Below are 16806 nucleotides of genomic sequence, written 5' to 3'. Positions count from 1 at the left end.
CCGAGAGATTTAATATGAATTTTGCCTAAAGCGAAATACACGTTATAGTCAGTAATACGGTCATAATACACAGGAAAACCAAATTAAATTTGATGAAAGGGAAGTCTCTTTAGAGTAAAGAAACCTATACTGGTAGGAAGTCTAAAATCAGTTTAATGGCCGTGCACCGACTTGACAACATTGTGCTGAGAACCATTCGTTGAGTTTGTTTGTGGCGGTATGCACGTATTTAATATCATAAAATTCTTAACTCTGAAATCTATCAATTGTGAGGTTATACGCATAACAAATCATTCTGATTTTGTTTTCATTGTTCTCTTGTAATAGGTAAAACAGGTATATGTTCAGCGGTTACGAAAGTGTACAGTTTGAACTTCTCACACCGTATCTTGTATGGTGAGACAGGTATAATATGCATTAAGAATGCCACATTTCTGTATGAAATGTAACTTGAATTTTGACAGTTAATTACAATCACAAAATCGTTTTGCAATACAGCTTACGGTTTGCGGACCATTTGCGACTTACTAAAATATGTGCCACTTGTTGGTTCCTTAAGGAATGAAATTCAGTAATCCCTCTACACATTCTCTATTGAACATTTAGTTTTGCCAGTAACATGAGCCCCATTTTTCTCTGAACTTTGAATTTTCTGGTAATATTTAAATTCAGAAACTTACTTGTTGATTGGTTGTGAGAAATAAAGTTAGCAATGTCTCACAATGAGTTTTGTATTTTCTGTTTTGTTTTACTAGTAAAGTGAATACCATTCATTTCTCAATTTCAAACTTTTCAGGTAATATTTAAGTTCAGTAAGACCTTATTAGTTGACTGGTTCCTTATTTAAGTATGCATTTTCAACTTGTTGGTTATGTAGAATAGAATGTTATAAGTTGTGGATGATGAATTGAAAAGGTCATGGAAGTGGCTGTGGCCTCTCTGGAATTACTGTCCCAGCATTTACCTATAAGGACTGAGGCATAACCATACATAGACAAGATGTCAACAGCTCCAAGCCAGAAAAACATTTCTCCTTTGATTTTTCTTTTTGCAGGTTACCTATCAGAATTATCATCTTCAACATTCATTATCATTATCTCTAATGTTTTGAAAGCATGACTTCTGTGTACAATACACCACAACGGCAGCTTACATTGAGCGCAGAACTGCGTAATGTTATCAATGAACGCCATATATTTACAACAAGAACAAGGACGAAAGGTGCTATGTTTTGTGATTACAGAATTATCTATAAGGAAAGTGTAAGATGCATTGCATCCTATACTTTTTGAATTACAGTGTCAATAACCTTTCAAGTGTAACATGTAGCAAATATTTTTGTATTGTAATAATTCTGTGAACTATTTTGGTACATTGCTCTTCTGTAAGTGATGATAATATTTGGGTATGTGAAGTGTAGTTTGTACTTAACATGGGTTTGCAAATTGCTTCATGAGCCAGGATAGCTCAGTCAGTATAGTGACTAGCTACGGGCTGGATGACTAGGGTTCCATCCCCAACAGGGGAAAAGGATTTTTCATCTAGCCTCTGCATCCAGACCGGCTCTGAGACCCACCCAGCCTCCTATCCAATGGGTACTGGGGTCCTTTCCTGGGGATAAAGCGCAGCTGGAGCGTGATGCTGACCACTCACCTCCATCTAGTGTCAAGGTCAAGAATGAGTAGGCGCTACCCCCCCCCCCCCCCCCCCCCCCCCCCCGAGCAACCTACTACTGGTGACCCAAACATGGTATCAGAAGGATCATTGTAGTGATGTTGCTTGTCAGTAAGAAAATTTTCCCTAAGGTCAGACTTGCTCCAAAGCTGCTTAACATAAGGCAGAATATTTTTATTGAGACACAACAATGCAATGATGAGCCTTTTGATGCCATGTGTGGGCCATCCATTAATATGGGAACACCCCTTCAGCATTTGATATATTTTCAGCTGTTTACGAAAACTGTCTGTGATGGAATCTAATTACATCACCATCATCACAAAATTCCAAGTTGGAACTTATTTTGAGTCAGTTCCATTCAATTCGTACCTCTATACTCTAATTCAGTAGCATAAAATTTAATATTAACTTCCCTTTATACCCTAGTCTTTCAAATGTTCTCTTAGCATAATGATTTTCAACTAAATAGTCTTCAGTATTTTAATTTTGAATACTGATAATTTGTTTTCAGTCCTCTCAGCACTGGACAACATCAATAAGTATTCCATAAACGAAAGAGAAAAATCCTTAAGATGTCAGGCTATTCAAGAAATTCTAACATCAGAAGTTAGTTATCTGCACCAGCTGGAAGTTATCATGCAGGTAATTCCAGGCGTAGTTCAAAAGTATGTGCGGTTGTCTGACATGCCATCCATCATGGATGGGCACATATATGTACCACCTGTTCTAACAGTCTGTAAATGAATTTTGCCCACAAAGCATCTTTGTGGGTTTCATATGATTTTCACAGGAAACAGTGATTATTTTCCTAAATAGCATTTGCCAATTAATTTTTATAATGGAAAAGTGTTTTTTTTTTAATCCGAACTGAATCTATGTACATTATTTAGATGAGTTTCAGCTTCAAAGCGTGAAAGAATTTGCCTGTGTCCGTTATTTGTAATAATTGGAGAACAAGAAATATTAAATTATTTTAATCTGATTTTTGAAAAGGGAAGGAATGTTAGTGGCTGATATATACAGTTTGATCATCTCATATTCCTTTTCCCCTCTACCACACTACAGATGAAAACTTCTGAATTATTTAGCTAATTTTTATGGAACTTTGTAGGAATGTTATTTCTCTTGCAGTTGAGAAGGCTGAAGTATGAATCTGACCATTAACCCAAACTAGTTCTAAGGTTAAAGATATATGGAGCTTTGACTCTATGCCCCATATATGCCATTATGTTCTGGTACTTAGTTACAGACAGGGCTCATTGTGGTGCCTAACATTTTCTGGAGTAATAATAAAAAAATTCTGTGAAAACTGTAACTTGTAATAAACTAGTGGACAAGGACCATTCAGATTCTGAAAGGAGTAATTTTGTATCTTTAACCTTATCCTCTTTCTTACATTCCTTTACTCCTGTAATTTTATCTCCTTGCTTCAAATAATTCTTTTGTTTTGTTTTAGTTTTTCATGGAACCTTTGAAGAACAAGAGTTTCATTCCCAATGCCACATACACGGCTCTGTTTGGGCACATCGAAACACTTTATAATGTGAATGGTGAACTTCTTCATGAATTGAGACATAATCCTGAAAACATTGCAGCATCTTTCTTGAAGCTAGCTCCATTCTTCAAACTCTACTCTGTGTATGCCTATGATTATAAGGAAGCAATGGCTGTTCTACAGGTACAGCGTTCTGTCGTACAGTGCACATTCTTATAGGGTTAATTTTTTCAAATGCACTGACCCCAGACGACAGTGTCACAACAACCATTCACCGTCATCTGTGTCATGTCAATTATGCCATCAATATTTTGTGATGCATTGTAGCAGGGTTCGATCCCTGGCAGGGGCAGAGGGTTTGCATCCAGACCAGCTCTGGAGCCCACCCAGCCTCCTATCCATGGGTACCAGGGTCCTTTCCTGGGGATAAAGTGCGGCTGCCACTGACCACTCACCCCAATCAAGTGCCGAGGTTAAGAATGAGTAGGAGCTATACCTCCTCTCCCCCCAAGCGCCTAGGCGCATAGCAGGACAGCTTCACTTTTTTTATTGTAGCTGACTATGTTTTATTTATTTAAAAATAACTGTCATCACAGTTAACTTACATTTTCACAAATTAGTTTGTGTGTTTGATGCCCGTAATCTTGAGGATGGATCGTCACATACGGTTTATGTAGCGTGTGGTTCATCTTAGAAAGAATGAAACATTATCTATTCTAATAAATATTTACACAGTATTGTGACATGAAAAGGTAGTGCCATACCACAATAAAATGCAAGTATATAATAATTTAAGATGGTTCAGTGTGATCTAATTCTGTATCATAATCTTGTAATAAATGCGTGTACAAATGTATTTTTGTTATATTTAACCAGGGTTTGCAGAAGACTAATCCAGTTCTGAGCAGTTACATAGCAAACCAAGAGAGTCGCCCTGAAGTGTCGACAAAGTTAATGTCACTACTTATTGCACCAATACAGCGCATACCTCGCTATCGTCTACTACTGAAGCAAGTGATCTCACATACACCCGCATCACACCCAGACTACTCTGTTCTTCTGGGTAATTACTCTCACCAATATTTCTTTAAAAGAAAGAAAAAATTCTGTGTTTACATTCATGAGTGGCTGCATTCATGAAAAAAAGAAAAGTACCAATGTAGAAATAATTTTCCAGGCACACTTTTATATAGGTTTTCTAAAACATATTAAAATCCCGCATTTATTAAATGTTTAAAAAGAAGAATTGGGACCAGCTTATGACAAGTACATTCTGTGAAATATTTAAATCTATATTTTGAGCCTGCACCTTGTCGTGGTGGTGGGGTTTGAGTACCTCAGTGACGGTAGCATAGCTACTGGTAGGGCCTCCCTAGCCAGATTGGTCGAGGGGGAGAGGTCAGACTAAGACAGGTACCCTGGTCCTCCAGGCTGGGGGATGGTTGCAAGGCTAACAACCTTGCGCCGTAAAAATGAAGATGTTTCGAAACCTCGATCAAAGCCTCGGACAGACGGACCTAACGGAGGACCGGATGGAAGAGGAGAACTGAGGAGGCCATGGACCGAATACGGACCAGAGAACCATAGAAGAAGAAGAATTTTAGAATTCCTGCTTTGAATTTGGGAAGTCTTGGATTATAATTTCAGCCCAGAGCCTGATATATTGAGGTTTCCTGTTCTTCCGTCTCTCCAGACATGCAGCCATGGCAGCTTCATTTTACATTCTTCCAAATGTTCGAAAGTACATAATCAATAGATAGATTTGTATATTTTGAAGCATGATGAAGGACCGTTAAAAGGCAAGGAGTTATTGTCAAATTGCTCAGTTATTATGATGAAGGCCATAAAGCAATAATTAAACATCAGTATAATTTATAAAACAAGAGAAATGCAACTAAACTTTTTAAGTTATAATTTATTTGTGTATAGGCATCTTTGTGATTGTAAATTGTTTTCCAACAGCTTCCCTCCGTGAAGTAGAGAAGGCTGCGGACCACATCAATAGTTTGGTACAAGAGCAGGAAAACATGCAGAGGATGCTTCAGCTGCAGAATTGCTTGTGCAGTGGCAGGCCGAGAATCGTAACTCCTGGCAGGAAGTTGCTTAAAGAAGGCTTGCTGCTGAAGGTAAGCGTACTTTGAGGTTTCATTCACAACTATGCAAATGACTTAAAACCCTTAATACCATATAGTACTACAGTACAAAAGTTGAACAGACATTTACCAGTTGCTGACTTTATTTCTTTACTTGCCAAACGCATTTCAGTTTCATGAAGCCATCGTCAGTGCCAGTTACATATTTGGCTCAACATAAAGGATAATTTTCCATGATTTATGGTGATTGTAAACAAGTGTGGGGTACTTATATGTACATATATTTGACATCTCTTCTCAGGTTTAAGATTGTACGATTTAGTTATTTTACTGGAGCAGTGTTTTTATAATTTAATATATTCCCACTGTCACTTGGTTCATACGTTATTAAGGGATAAGTCAAATGGACACGATCGTAGCGTAATGCTGCGTTTTGTATAAAATTAGGAAGGTAGGCTACTAAGCGAAGCGATAATGACTGAAGAGTCAACATATCATACAGATTCAATATGATACAGGTGTCACTCCATGGGAGGAAGTCTCATTCCCGTTACTTCATTCTGTTCAACGACATGCTGATGTATTGTAAGATGCGACGCTGTCCTCCTAAAGAACCAAACTCTTTGAAATGCTGTTGCGTCCTGCCTCTCAAGAAATGCACGGTGGACGAGATACTGAGTAAAGGAATGTTCAAGATTACATGCCAAAATGAAGTTTTGATCTTATGTTCATCTACGGTTGAAGAAGGAGAGACTTGGATTTCCACGTTGAGAAATGCAGCGAAACAGGTCAGTCCATACACTCGGATCATCACAGGGTCATGTTTAATGGGAAAGATTTATGGGTCCCAACCACCCTAAAATTGCTGGAAATGAAAACAAAAGAGCATTAAAAATATTAGGAAAGAAACATTTGATGATGTCACCAGCTTGGATATTTGTTGTATAATGTAGTTCTTGTTCCTCTTTTATTAAATCTCGGATATGCTGTCGTCATCAGGCATTCGCTGGTCTTTGTGTCTGTTAGCCTCATTTTATTCCTATATTACAGCCACATTATGATTAACTTTGGGTTTTGTGTTTGTCATTGCCTGTCATCGTGGTTTAAATTATTTAGTATTAAAGATTACCGTGGACTGTTTCAGTACCAGGAATGTCGCCAAACTTTAAGGAAGGACAGTAGCTCTAGGAGACCAGTTCGTCGGCCATATGCATGCAACTCAAGCGAAGATCTTCATCCAGTTAAGAGAATGAAGACAGTTTCAAAATCAGTATGTGTTAACTGAAGTTTGAAGTTTTCCGATGATGATGCATTATAATATGTAAAATTGTTCTTCTGGATTTTTTCCATAATTTAAATTATAAAATTATCAAATCTACAACATTTTGGAAGCTGGATTGGATTGTGCTTCCATCTTTAGGTGAAAAAGAGGGGAAGAGGACAGAAAGCCTGTCCTCTATCCCACTTTTCCCACTTAAAGATGGAAAAACAATCCAATCCAGCTTCCAAAATGTTGTAGATTTGATAATTTTATAATTTAAATTATGGAAAAAGTCTAAAGGAATAATTTTACACTGTATGTGTTAAGTTCATTTGGTTTTATGTTGAAATAATTAATTCAAAACAAGCGTAGATTTCTGTGCCTATATGAATTTGTTAAATTTATCAGTAGTTGACATTTCTATTGCACTAAAAACTCATTGATATTCATAATTACAGGATTCACAAGTGCTGAAAGACAGTCTGTATCCACTAAGAAGTTCAATTAAAAGGAAAGAAGTAGTACCGTCTACAGAAGCCTGCGCCACTGTACTGAGTGCGAAGAAAGCACAACACGAAGAAGTTCATTCTGCGACCAGTGGAGATGTCAGCACTATCCAGAATTCAGCTCCAAATTGGTGCATGCAGGGTACCCAAGTTCTCAGATATGTCGCAGCACGTGTCTCTCAAGCGATTCGGAAACGCTTGTTTAGGCGTGCTTCTAACGTTCCGGTGGTCAGGTGATGTTGAGCCTGAAGTGAGTAAGGAAATAAAAGTCAGACCAACGTAAGATGAAACTAAAGGGACCACTAACTCTTATACCAAAATAGCGTTGATATCTTTCTTTAACGTGGGGAAAATATGAAGTGTATTAACAATTTTAGTGGGAAAAACTTCAGGCAAGAGACCATTTGAGAAATTTTGATGTATACAGGAGGTAAAATTAGTGGTTCTTAGAGAAAACATTGACTGCGTGAAGTAGACTGAGCTGGCTCAGCATGGAGGCTAGTATTGAGTTTTGTGATCAACATAATGAACTTTAAGGTTCCATTACAGCAGGTAATATCTTCAACAGCTGAATAATGATATGAACTGTTGAAGAGAAACCTTGTACCATGGAATTATTTGTATTAAAATCGAATATTAAAAGTATTTACTTCTTAAATTGATAGACGGTAGACAGTTTCCCAACCTTCATACAAAGTATGTAATTTTTCCCAATGAATCTTTTACCTTGGATGATAGAAGCTAAGAGCTTATACATAAAGCAAAACATGATGGGTTCTAAGATTGGTGTCAGGTGTAGGATAGTGGCAGACGATCAGCAGCTTCAAGTTAACCATCATCAAAAGCGAAAGAACTGCCTGGGTGACGCCAGAAAAAACACCAGACGGACAACGTAAACAAAGCTGGGTTTTACGAACATCCGGTATGACTAACGTCAGAGTTCATTCAAAATTTCTTAAAGTCGCCAATTGAGTTCCTTATAAAATGAAATGCCTATCTTATAGTGAACATAATTGTAACATTTAAATTAAAAAACATATTTATTACATTAATTACCAGAAAATTATTATATGATAATTATACTGAACTATGTTTCGAGATCTGTGACCAGTTCTTCTAACCTTAAAAGCTTCGTGACATGTGCAACATCAATAATTGTTACTTCATGAAAACTGACTCATGTTCACCACAAAATTGTTTCTTAATTTATGCTGGAAACAAAAGTACAAGACAAATACAAAAGGAATAGTAATAATGTGAAATAATGCAATTTATATCACATGTCTGAGGTTGGATATTTTAAAATCTATGACAAATAGCACAGTTCTTATTTTGTTTCTAAACTCCATAATCATCATAAATAAAATACATTATTTATGCAGCTCTCTTCTCTAAGAGCATTTAAATTATAGTTAATTTAAATACTATACACCACATGATAGTGTCGATATTCAGTTCGTACCTTCAAACTTCATAATTATTTGAGCAGGGTTGTTGCACGTAGTTCAGGCAGAATCCTCGGTTGCCCGCATCACTTGGGGCCTCTATGTTGTTTGTATGGACAGTCAACCTGAACGGTTTCACTGTGCCTGTTAAAAGTATTTAATATCGGTTAAAAAATGCGAAAGAAAATGTAAGGAAGGAGCAGAGTATCTAACAGATAGAATATTCAGATTCAGACAGAACTGGAAAGAACACAATGTAGAATGGAGTGGGAAAAATTATCAGAATATTGCAGTTATAAATGACAAGGTTATGAAGAATAAAAAATCCAGTTTAGAGGTTAGGGGATCAAAATTTGGTACCAAATAGAGATTTAAAACTACATAATGTAATGATCATAACAATAAAGGGGTGAATGCTAGAAATACTGGCTTGTTGTAATTTTAATGTAGCACATAAAGTAGAAGCATTCCTAAAATTGCAATTTATTAATTTTAAATATATGAAGGTTTTAATAGGTTACCAGAACAATATTATAGGTAGTTAACACAATGTTTTACAGCAGTGGTCCCCAACGCGGTGCTCGCGGGCGCCCGCCAAGGCTTTCTTGGGTGCCCACGTTGTTACGGAAAGAGTTTATACTGAATAATGAAGGCCGTTAAACCGTGAACATTATAAAATCAAAGCACAGATCTCGACTTACTGACGCCCATCTTGACGATTGTTTGCGAGCAGCAACATCATCCTACACTCCCAAATTTGAAAAACTGGCCGATGAAATGCAGCGCCAAACTTCCCACTTGAGTATTAATAATTGTACTTATAAAACTACGTATTTTTGATTGCATGGTTTCTTGTATCATTAAACGTCGTGTTGTTTTTCGTATTATTTGGTGTCCATTTCTTATTTGTCCAGAGAAAAGAAAATTTGGCTTTGTTAATTGGTTGGTGCCCACCAAATGTGCCCGTAGGCACAAAAAGGTTGGGAACCACTGTTTTACAGTAACGTAAATGGTGAAGTACAGTTAGAATTTTTTTTTTTTAAATACCACGTGCAAAATATATATATAAGATAAGATTTATGTATGTTGAGATGGGCCCATGAATGATGCCGCACAACTGCAAGAATTTACTATTCTACATTTATGCAATTTTGTCACAATCATTCTACAGCCAATGATTATTATTTTATAGAGAACTTGATCTGAGAACAAAGAACATTATACCAAATCAGCGTTGTATGAGATTACATTTAACAGGGTAGCAACGTATAACATTATTCAAAATCTGTTTTGATTCCATGTCATTGTCATCTGGCCTTAATCTTCAAAACTACCTTCACTGATACTTTCTGGTGTAATTATTTAGCCTTTTTAGTTATTTGAAAATAAGATGGCTGTTTTCTGGGATCTTGTGCCATAGAGTCTGTTAAAGATGGTAATGGAGGAACCTCTGAAACATTGGTAAAGTTCTACCATGCTACAAGTTTAATTTAGTGAAAACAAAATTTGTAAAAATTTAATTTACCCTTTTGATGTTTCTTATCAATAATTTCCTTTTTGGGAAGGGCTCCATAATACTTTACATTTACCACATTGTCATTACACCACAATTTGAAAGGATGATTTTCCCCTTTCCCTCTATCCTGGACACCTCTGTAAGTCGGACACATTATCGTGGAACCGCAAGTGTCCGAGTTAGAGAGGTTTATCATTTATTTGGTTAGAAGAATTACAAAATTTAGAATAGGAAAATCAAACTTCAAAATGTTTAAATTTTCAACGGTATATCGTGAATGAGTTGTAGTGATAGGAATCACTTACTGAATACCGTTGCCGCTGTTGTCGAGATTTCTGTATTGAGAGTGCCCCCACAGATGCGGTCTACACATGCCAGCAGTTCAGTTCTGCCAACATTTGTTGCACATGGGATAATGAGCCAGTCTTCATTGCAGGAGTTAGGGCCGATCGTACCTGTATTTGAGGATACTGCAGTTTGACCTCGAGTGTTGCCAGAGAGAGTGAACGCATGCGTCCTGTTGTTCACTGAAATGCACCAGACACGAACTTAAATCTGAATCTGAATATTGGCTATAGAAGTGGCATGGGAAGGGGCCACTTGGTTGAGACATGTAGATGGGAGGATGGTATTAAAATGAATGTAAGATAATTAAGTTTTGAAGTTGTAAACTGGATTGAACTGGCTAAAAACTGAGCCAAATAGCAGACTTTTGTTAACCTTTAATATGTGCACCACAGCTTACAGCAATCCTAACACTAACATTCCACCAAGTTGTTGACCTTGGGGTTTAATCAGGCAGACAGCCGCAAAGCACGGGAGTACAGATCACGAACCCCTCTACGACACATGTTCTACTGCACCTGTATCAGGACAGGCGGCGTACTGAATTCCGCAGAAGTTCCTCTCCTTGCGGATACAGATGCTGTAATCTTGCTTAGACAGCTGAAGGCCAAATGCTGGGTCGTAATTGTAGGACTTTATCTGCCCAGACACACCAGTAAAGTACTGGAGACATCCCTCTTCAGCTGGAAGAACAATTCTATCGTAGCATTTTTTACAGAAAGCAAAGGTACTTAGAACTAGATTTATTAATACCATATTAAGAGAAAGCCTATTACAGAATGTAGTAGTTAATTATAACGCTTGAAGATGGCTGTTATCTGGTAGAAGTTTTCCAACATTTCAGGGACCTTGTTGCCTCCATCATCAGGATTTGACAGATGTATGCAAGAACAAGGTTCGAAAGGTGTGCAAAAAAGTTCCAGTGGTGTTTTTATGCTACAATATGCTTCTTGTTATCGCCATGAAAGTAACCTCCGATGTGCTATCATTCTTTTTTATATGCTCAAACTGCCGTATATTAATTATAAACATTAAAACCTTTTTTGTGTAATGCTGAAAGTTGTAATCAGCGTAGATATGTATACAGACAGGCACAGGATGGGTGTTCTCTTTTGGGACCCTGGCCTAAGAAGGATTACTGGTTGTAAACAAAAAATTTTTAAACCAAACTAAAAATGCTGCGTACCTCTGTAGATGGTGTTGCATGGAATCTGGCAGATCTTGATCTTCCAGTTTCGTGGGAAAGATAGCCCGCTTGTTACGAAGTTGAGTGTCACAGGATTGGTGTTTCCCACTCCTGCATCTATGTACACTGAAATCACAGGGTACCTTCAGTGGTCGTCTGTTATGGCAACGGAAGTCAACGATATTAGATATTCTGGGTGTATGAAACGTAGAAAAACACATTCTATATTTAAATACTCTGTTGGAGAGAATTTATAGTGAATTATTTTGTAATTTATTGTCATTATTTCTAATAATAGTGCTTATGAAATATATGGACAGAGGATGATGAAGGAAGCGAGTGATTTGGGATATTACAAAATAAGACATTTTATTATTTATACAGTTCACGAAATATTTAAGAGTAATGATGAACGGAGAGACAAGAAATGCATACAATTAGAAACATTTTATAAACATCGACCTGGAAGGTAAAAAAGGATGGATTAATAGCAGGTTGTTTTACCATGCTGTGCTAACTGCGTTACCAAAAAAAGGAGGTGGCATAATAATATTAAAGAGAAACAAATTTTGAAATTGGAAGTGGGTGGACCTGACTTAGTTTTGTGTGTTATGGTGAGCTGTGCCACGACGACCGAACAGGGTGACAGATTGAGGAGGATGTTTCAGAAAATTAAACAAAAGTGAGATTTCAGGATCTCACAGTGGCACGTACGAAGACGACTGTCTTCTAAGGTGTTGTGCCATGTAACGCAACATGGCACTACAACCCAGAAGACATCTCCACAATTCAACACAAGTTTGTTAAAAATATAGCGAAATTGTTTTCTACAGATTCACTACATTATACAGATAATTACAAGTTAATAATAAAGCTTATAGTAGAATTTATAGGAGCATTTAACAAGAAGGTACTGAATGCGTCGTACTGCACGCTTCTGCGGTACGTACTTAAATTTTGTGGCTTGTGATACGTAGCGCAACCAATGCTGGGTGAAGTGGCTGATATGAAAATCTTAAAATGAGTTTTGTCGCTGGGTACTCACTGTGATTTCCAGTGTTAATTCCACATATGGCCGAGGTGGGGTTACCACCAGCTACAATGAACTGATCATTATTACATATATGGTCAATTGACTCTGGTCCTGCAATACTGAATTGATCAAAGTCCAGCCTGAAATTAAGAAAGAGAATTATAATTAATTTTTCTATTGGCTAAAGTGTTGATATGTTAATATTATTTAAGTGTTTGTTTGAAATAGAAATTTATAATTTTGGAGAATTAGTTTTACAAGTTTGTATGACTGAAGCTATCATCTTGACTAAATGCAATAAAATCATCTCAGGTGACCAGATTTGCCATTTCAGGCACAAAGGTCTCTGAAATATTATTAGACTTTTGTCCTGAATTGGTGCAGCTGATCGCCCAAGGATTTTATCATCAACCTACCTGAACTGACAGATGTCAGGATGTGCCTTGTTGATAGTAAGTTGACAGGATCCCGTACCATCATAGGGCCCCGGGTAACCTTGGTTTACGAAGTAGGTGCAGTTCTCCTTGGTATTCTGACCACATGTGGCTAAAACTGTGCCCAGCACCCAGATATTAGACAGCAAATAACATTAAATTCTCTGCTCTCTTACAGTTAATACAATTTAAATAATATTTTAAGGATCTTCTGATGTATAAAAGTCACCACCTTGTCCACTGTGCCTCAGATTTTGTTATTTCCCCCACACAATGCCGCAATCCAAATCTTGCATCTCCCTGCTCTCAAATTGTATCTTTGAAAAAATTCACAGAAACAAATCTTTTAGTAAATGGTTGCTACAAACTGGAACTGGGATAACTTACAGACACAGCAAACACCGTAGCCATTAGCGCATGGTCCACTGGCCACGCCTCCACGGTCAGAACACTCTGCCGAAGTAAGGCAGCTGCCGTTGTCACCAGAAGATGCAGCGCAGCCTTGGTTTTGGAACTGCACGATGGTGAAAAGCGAGAGGACTGGAAAAAATGAGACACCGCGATTCAGTGTTAAACGATGGGGGTGCATCAGGTGATTAATCACAAAATGCAAAAAAAACTTTAATTTGTATGGAAAATTAATAGGAATAAATTCAAGAAGTTTATTTTATTTTATATTCTGTCTTCAATTTAAAAACCCCCAACTTAATATTAATTTTGATCCGAAGATGACCGTCTTCTGGGATGCTGCAATGTGTAGTATGTCAAGAAGCAACTGATGTTTCAGAGGTGCTTACTGTCTCCATTATATGGGTGGCAGTAAACATACTCACTGATGTGAGAACCTGATATTTAAAATTTTAATCTGTTTTATATGAATGTAACATTCAGTCCCTTGTTTTGAGTGAACATATTGGGGCATTAGTGAACTAAATGGTGATAAGAATATCTGAACCAATGAGAGGAGCAGAGGAATGCATAAAATGATGTAACAGAAAAAATATTTATCTGAGAAGCTCAAAGGAAGAGACTGCTTTAAAGATCTTAATGCAAATGGCTGTATAATATTAACCCTTTTAACCCCGAAGCCTATTTGCAAAATCCTGTTGAAAATACTGAGGTCAATTTTCACTTATATACAACTTAGAATGTAGAAATTCACCAAGAAAAGAATTTTACACACATACATATGAAAAAAATTGCACTTATACACTAACTACTGTAGAGTAGAAAACAAATCTCATAAATTCTAATGTTATACTTAACTCACAAAAAAATTTGAAAAATTGAAAAAATAAATCATTTTCAGGAGGTACAATCATAAATTGTGTTTTGACTTCCTTCTTCACCACTCATCCTGCAAGAAATAACATTTATTTTTGCATAATTCGATATGAGTTTGGTGTCTGTACTGTTATCTGGTCCCGAACTACAACACTCTTTGTAAAATAATGCACACGAAAATTCAAAGCCGGATATAGTTTCAGCAGGTGGGCCTGTTGTTTCAGGAGCACTATCATCACTTTTAGTACCGGGTCTCCAATTTATGAGGCTGCGGTCGTGCTTGCATTGCGTTATCGGCCGCTGCTGTTGACGAAGGCGGGACTTGTACGCGTGAGTCACGGGCGAATCAGTTTCAGTGCCGCTAGTATCAGCGAACTACGAATATTTCTCGTCACTAATACATGTTATTACATTAATTGTTCTTCCCTTAAATCACAAAAGATGTTCAAGGTGACTTCCTTGTGCTTTCAAGCAAGTTTCACATCTCGTTAACATGTTTCGAAATACTCGACGAAGCTCTTCTTGGGAAATTGTCGAATATTTTATTTTTGCTATTCTGAAAGCGGTGTCAGAATATATAAAATCATTCTTATATACCACGTTATTTAAATAATGGTTGTCTTCCAGTGGTTTTATTTTATTATTTGATGCTTTTCTACTTTCAGATGGGAAAATTTATGAAAAATAGATATTTTCATAAGCTCTTCTCATTAAAGTCAGTATTGATAGTTTCTTAGAACCAGTCCATTGTCATGTGCTCTACAAATAGAAGAATGAGATTGTACGACAACAATGTCAAAAAAACTATGCTGACTGTAATGTATCGTCAGTGCCATTTAAAACTGCTCTTCTCAGAACAGTTTCTCAAATCTACACCTGTATCATACAGAAGACACATTTTAAATAAGTAAATCTTGGATCCTAATACACTTTGTTACATGTTGACCACAACTCTGTTAGAAACTCACATTTCCCGTTCCTCTCCACTGCTGAGGGCCCGAGCGTCTCATTGACGAGCGATTTGTCCAGTCCAGGCTTCAGCCCTGCACTTGGCCGTCTTCTTCGAGCTCCATTCGGTTCCGTTGCGACCTTCAGAACAACAGACGATCAATCGAATCGACAAATTATATTTCGATTTGTAACAATGAACTTATACTATATATTATAATATAAACCGTGCATAGTGGGATGTGTGCTATAATGGCAGGGAAAATATAAATTCAACCAAATTAATTTTAGTGAGAACATTCTGTATGAACTCACTTGTCGTCGTCGCCCGTTCAGTGTTCGGTCCTTCGTCGCCGATCCATCGATCACCTCAGCTCCCATTACGACGAACTCGAATGTGAGCGCACACAACACCAGCATCGTTGCGCATCTGCGCACTGCTGCCATCTAGTTGGAGATATTACTACTATTAGCTTTGCATGCAGGTTCCGACATTTTTTAACAGCAGCTGTGATGCAGTTAAAAGTTAACCCTTAATTAAGCGCAACAAGCGATTGGCGTAATTGCGTAATTTTAAGCGAGCTGTAAAGAAACATTATAGCTGGAAGGATTTAAAGTTCAGTTCGGGGCGACAACAGGGGTAAGTGAATTTTATTTGCAAATCACGTTTACGGTTTCTCATTCCTGTTATTTAACTTTGTTGTCTGCTATAAAAATATTAGGTTATGTGTGTCATTCTCGAAATTAGTATCAATGCTAACAAATCACAGCCCCTCCCTCGATCTCTTACGCCTAACCCCATCCAAGTTTCTACTCTATATTCTATATCAGGGGTGACAAACATTTTGGGTAAGGGCAGCTAGGAGGATATCTCAATAAAAATCGGGCACCATGAGCTTAAGAAAGGCACGTACGTTTAAAAAGACCAGGCCTACTTTTGTACGACTAAGAAGCCAACAACATATTACGCATTTAATCCTAATTTAAACACTGTGACCAAATTCTCTCTTTTCCTCAGCTTCTCGGCTGGTGCTCCAAAGCATTTCACAGTGGTCACGCGGTTGGCGATACCTGTCTTATATACTATAAGGGCGATCTATATATTCTTTTAATAGAAATGTTGTACACTGCTCACTAACCCACCGTGTCTTCCCTTACCTTGTTAGCAAAACAGTCGTAGACGCGCACAGTACAGTGTGACATGTGACGTGGCGTGGAGCGTTCTTTTATCAAGTGTCCGCACCGCTTGGCCTCAGGACCGTGTCGCACGGAAACATTGTTCTGCGTTGACACTCTCATTCTCTGCGAGAAACAATACAACCCCCACTGTAGAAGAAGTCTTTCTCTTTCGGAATGTCTCGCCATAGCCTCAGACGAAAGTCGCAGTAGCTACAATTTGTGGTCAATGCGGATGGTTTGCCTAGCAATGCAACACCAGATCACTTTAACTGGCGGGATATGGAATAAAAGTTTTTCTTTTGAAATAAAGGTAATAAATACATAATAGCACAGAATATACATGGAAAATTGGACGAAATAAGGATATATGGACAACTTCCACGTAAATTGGTTGTATTTGTAGG

At 37.5% G+C, this 16806-nt stretch overlaps 2 protein-coding genes across 4 annotated transcripts; one reads left to right on the top strand and one right to left on the bottom strand.

Annotated features, from left to right (window-relative positions):
• The first annotated feature begins 49 nt into the window (after positions 1-49).
• LOC110834662 (rho guanine nucleotide exchange factor 39) lies at positions 50-7677 on the top strand. 3 transcript variants are annotated; one of them, XM_022074062.2, is made up of 10 exons: positions 50-217; positions 328-396; positions 1055-1221; positions 2189-2319; positions 3134-3355; positions 4049-4235; positions 5135-5298; positions 5784-6053; positions 6410-6535; positions 6985-7677. In XM_022074062.2, exons 3-10 carry the CDS (start codon positions 1116-1118, stop codon positions 7267-7269), a joined length of 1491 nt encoding a protein of 496 aa, XP_021929754.2. In that variant the 5' UTR covers positions 50-217; positions 328-396; positions 1055-1115; the 3' UTR covers positions 7270-7677. The 3 variants fall into 3 exon arrangements, with proteins under 3 accessions (XP_021929754.2, XP_021929752.2, XP_021929755.2); XM_022074060.2 differs by having other exon boundaries at positions 328-405; XM_022074063.2 differs by lacking the exon at positions 328-396.
• Positions 6896-16540, bottom strand: LOC110834663 (uncharacterized). The gene is made up of 11 exons (XM_022074064.2): positions 16382-16540; positions 15539-15670; positions 15244-15364; positions 13379-13531; positions 12974-13109; positions 12570-12697; positions 11525-11650; positions 10857-11021; positions 10299-10520; positions 8495-8621; positions 6896-7277 (listed from the first exon to the last, which is right to left on the bottom strand). The coding sequence occupies exons 1-10, from the start codon at positions 16520-16522 to the stop codon at positions 8497-8499; spliced, it is 1449 nt and encodes a 482-aa protein (XP_021929756.2). The 5' UTR covers positions 16523-16540; the 3' UTR covers positions 6896-7277; positions 8495-8496.
• Between the last annotated feature and the right edge of the window lie 266 nt (positions 16541-16806).

The sequence above is a fragment of the Zootermopsis nevadensis genome, unplaced genomic scaffold, assembly GCF_977971745.1.
Source record: "Zootermopsis nevadensis isolate Lab colony 2312 unplaced genomic scaffold, Znev_1.0 Znev_ptg000007l, whole genome shotgun sequence".
Taxonomy (NCBI): domain Eukaryota; kingdom Metazoa; phylum Arthropoda; class Insecta; order Blattodea; family Termopsidae; genus Zootermopsis; species Zootermopsis nevadensis.
Note: the sequence above shows the minus strand (reverse complement) of the source record. Positions and strands in the feature narration are given on the sequence as shown.

What these genes read in the sequence shown, in the direction of transcription:
- LOC110834662 (XM_022074063.2), top strand. Translation starts at nt 1,116, where the DNA reads ATGACTTCTGTGTACAATACACCACAACGGCAGCTTACATTGAGCGCA. An exon ending in AGACTACTCTGTTCTTCTGG is followed by an intron (nt 4,236 to 5,134) that starts GTAATTACTCTC and finishes GTTTTCCAACAG; the next exon opens with CTTCCCTCCGTGAAGTAGAG. An exon ending in AAGAAGGCTTGCTGCTGAAG is followed by an intron (nt 5,299 to 5,783) that starts GTAAGCGTACTT and finishes AATATGATACAG; the next exon opens with GTGTCACTCCATGGGAGGAA.
- LOC110834663 (XM_022074064.2), bottom strand. Translation starts at nt 16,522, where the DNA reads ATGAGAGTGTCAACGCAGAACAATGTTTCCGTGCGACACGGTCCTGAG. An exon ending in TGAACGGGCGACGACGACAA is followed by an intron (nt 15,365 to 15,538) that starts GTGAGTTCATAC and finishes GTTGTTCTGAAG; the next exon opens with GTCGCAACGGAACCGAATGG. An exon ending in AATTAACACTGGAAATCACA is followed by an intron (nt 11,651 to 12,569) that starts GTGAGTACCCAG and finishes CTGTGATTTCAG; the next exon opens with TGTACATAGATGCAGGAGTG.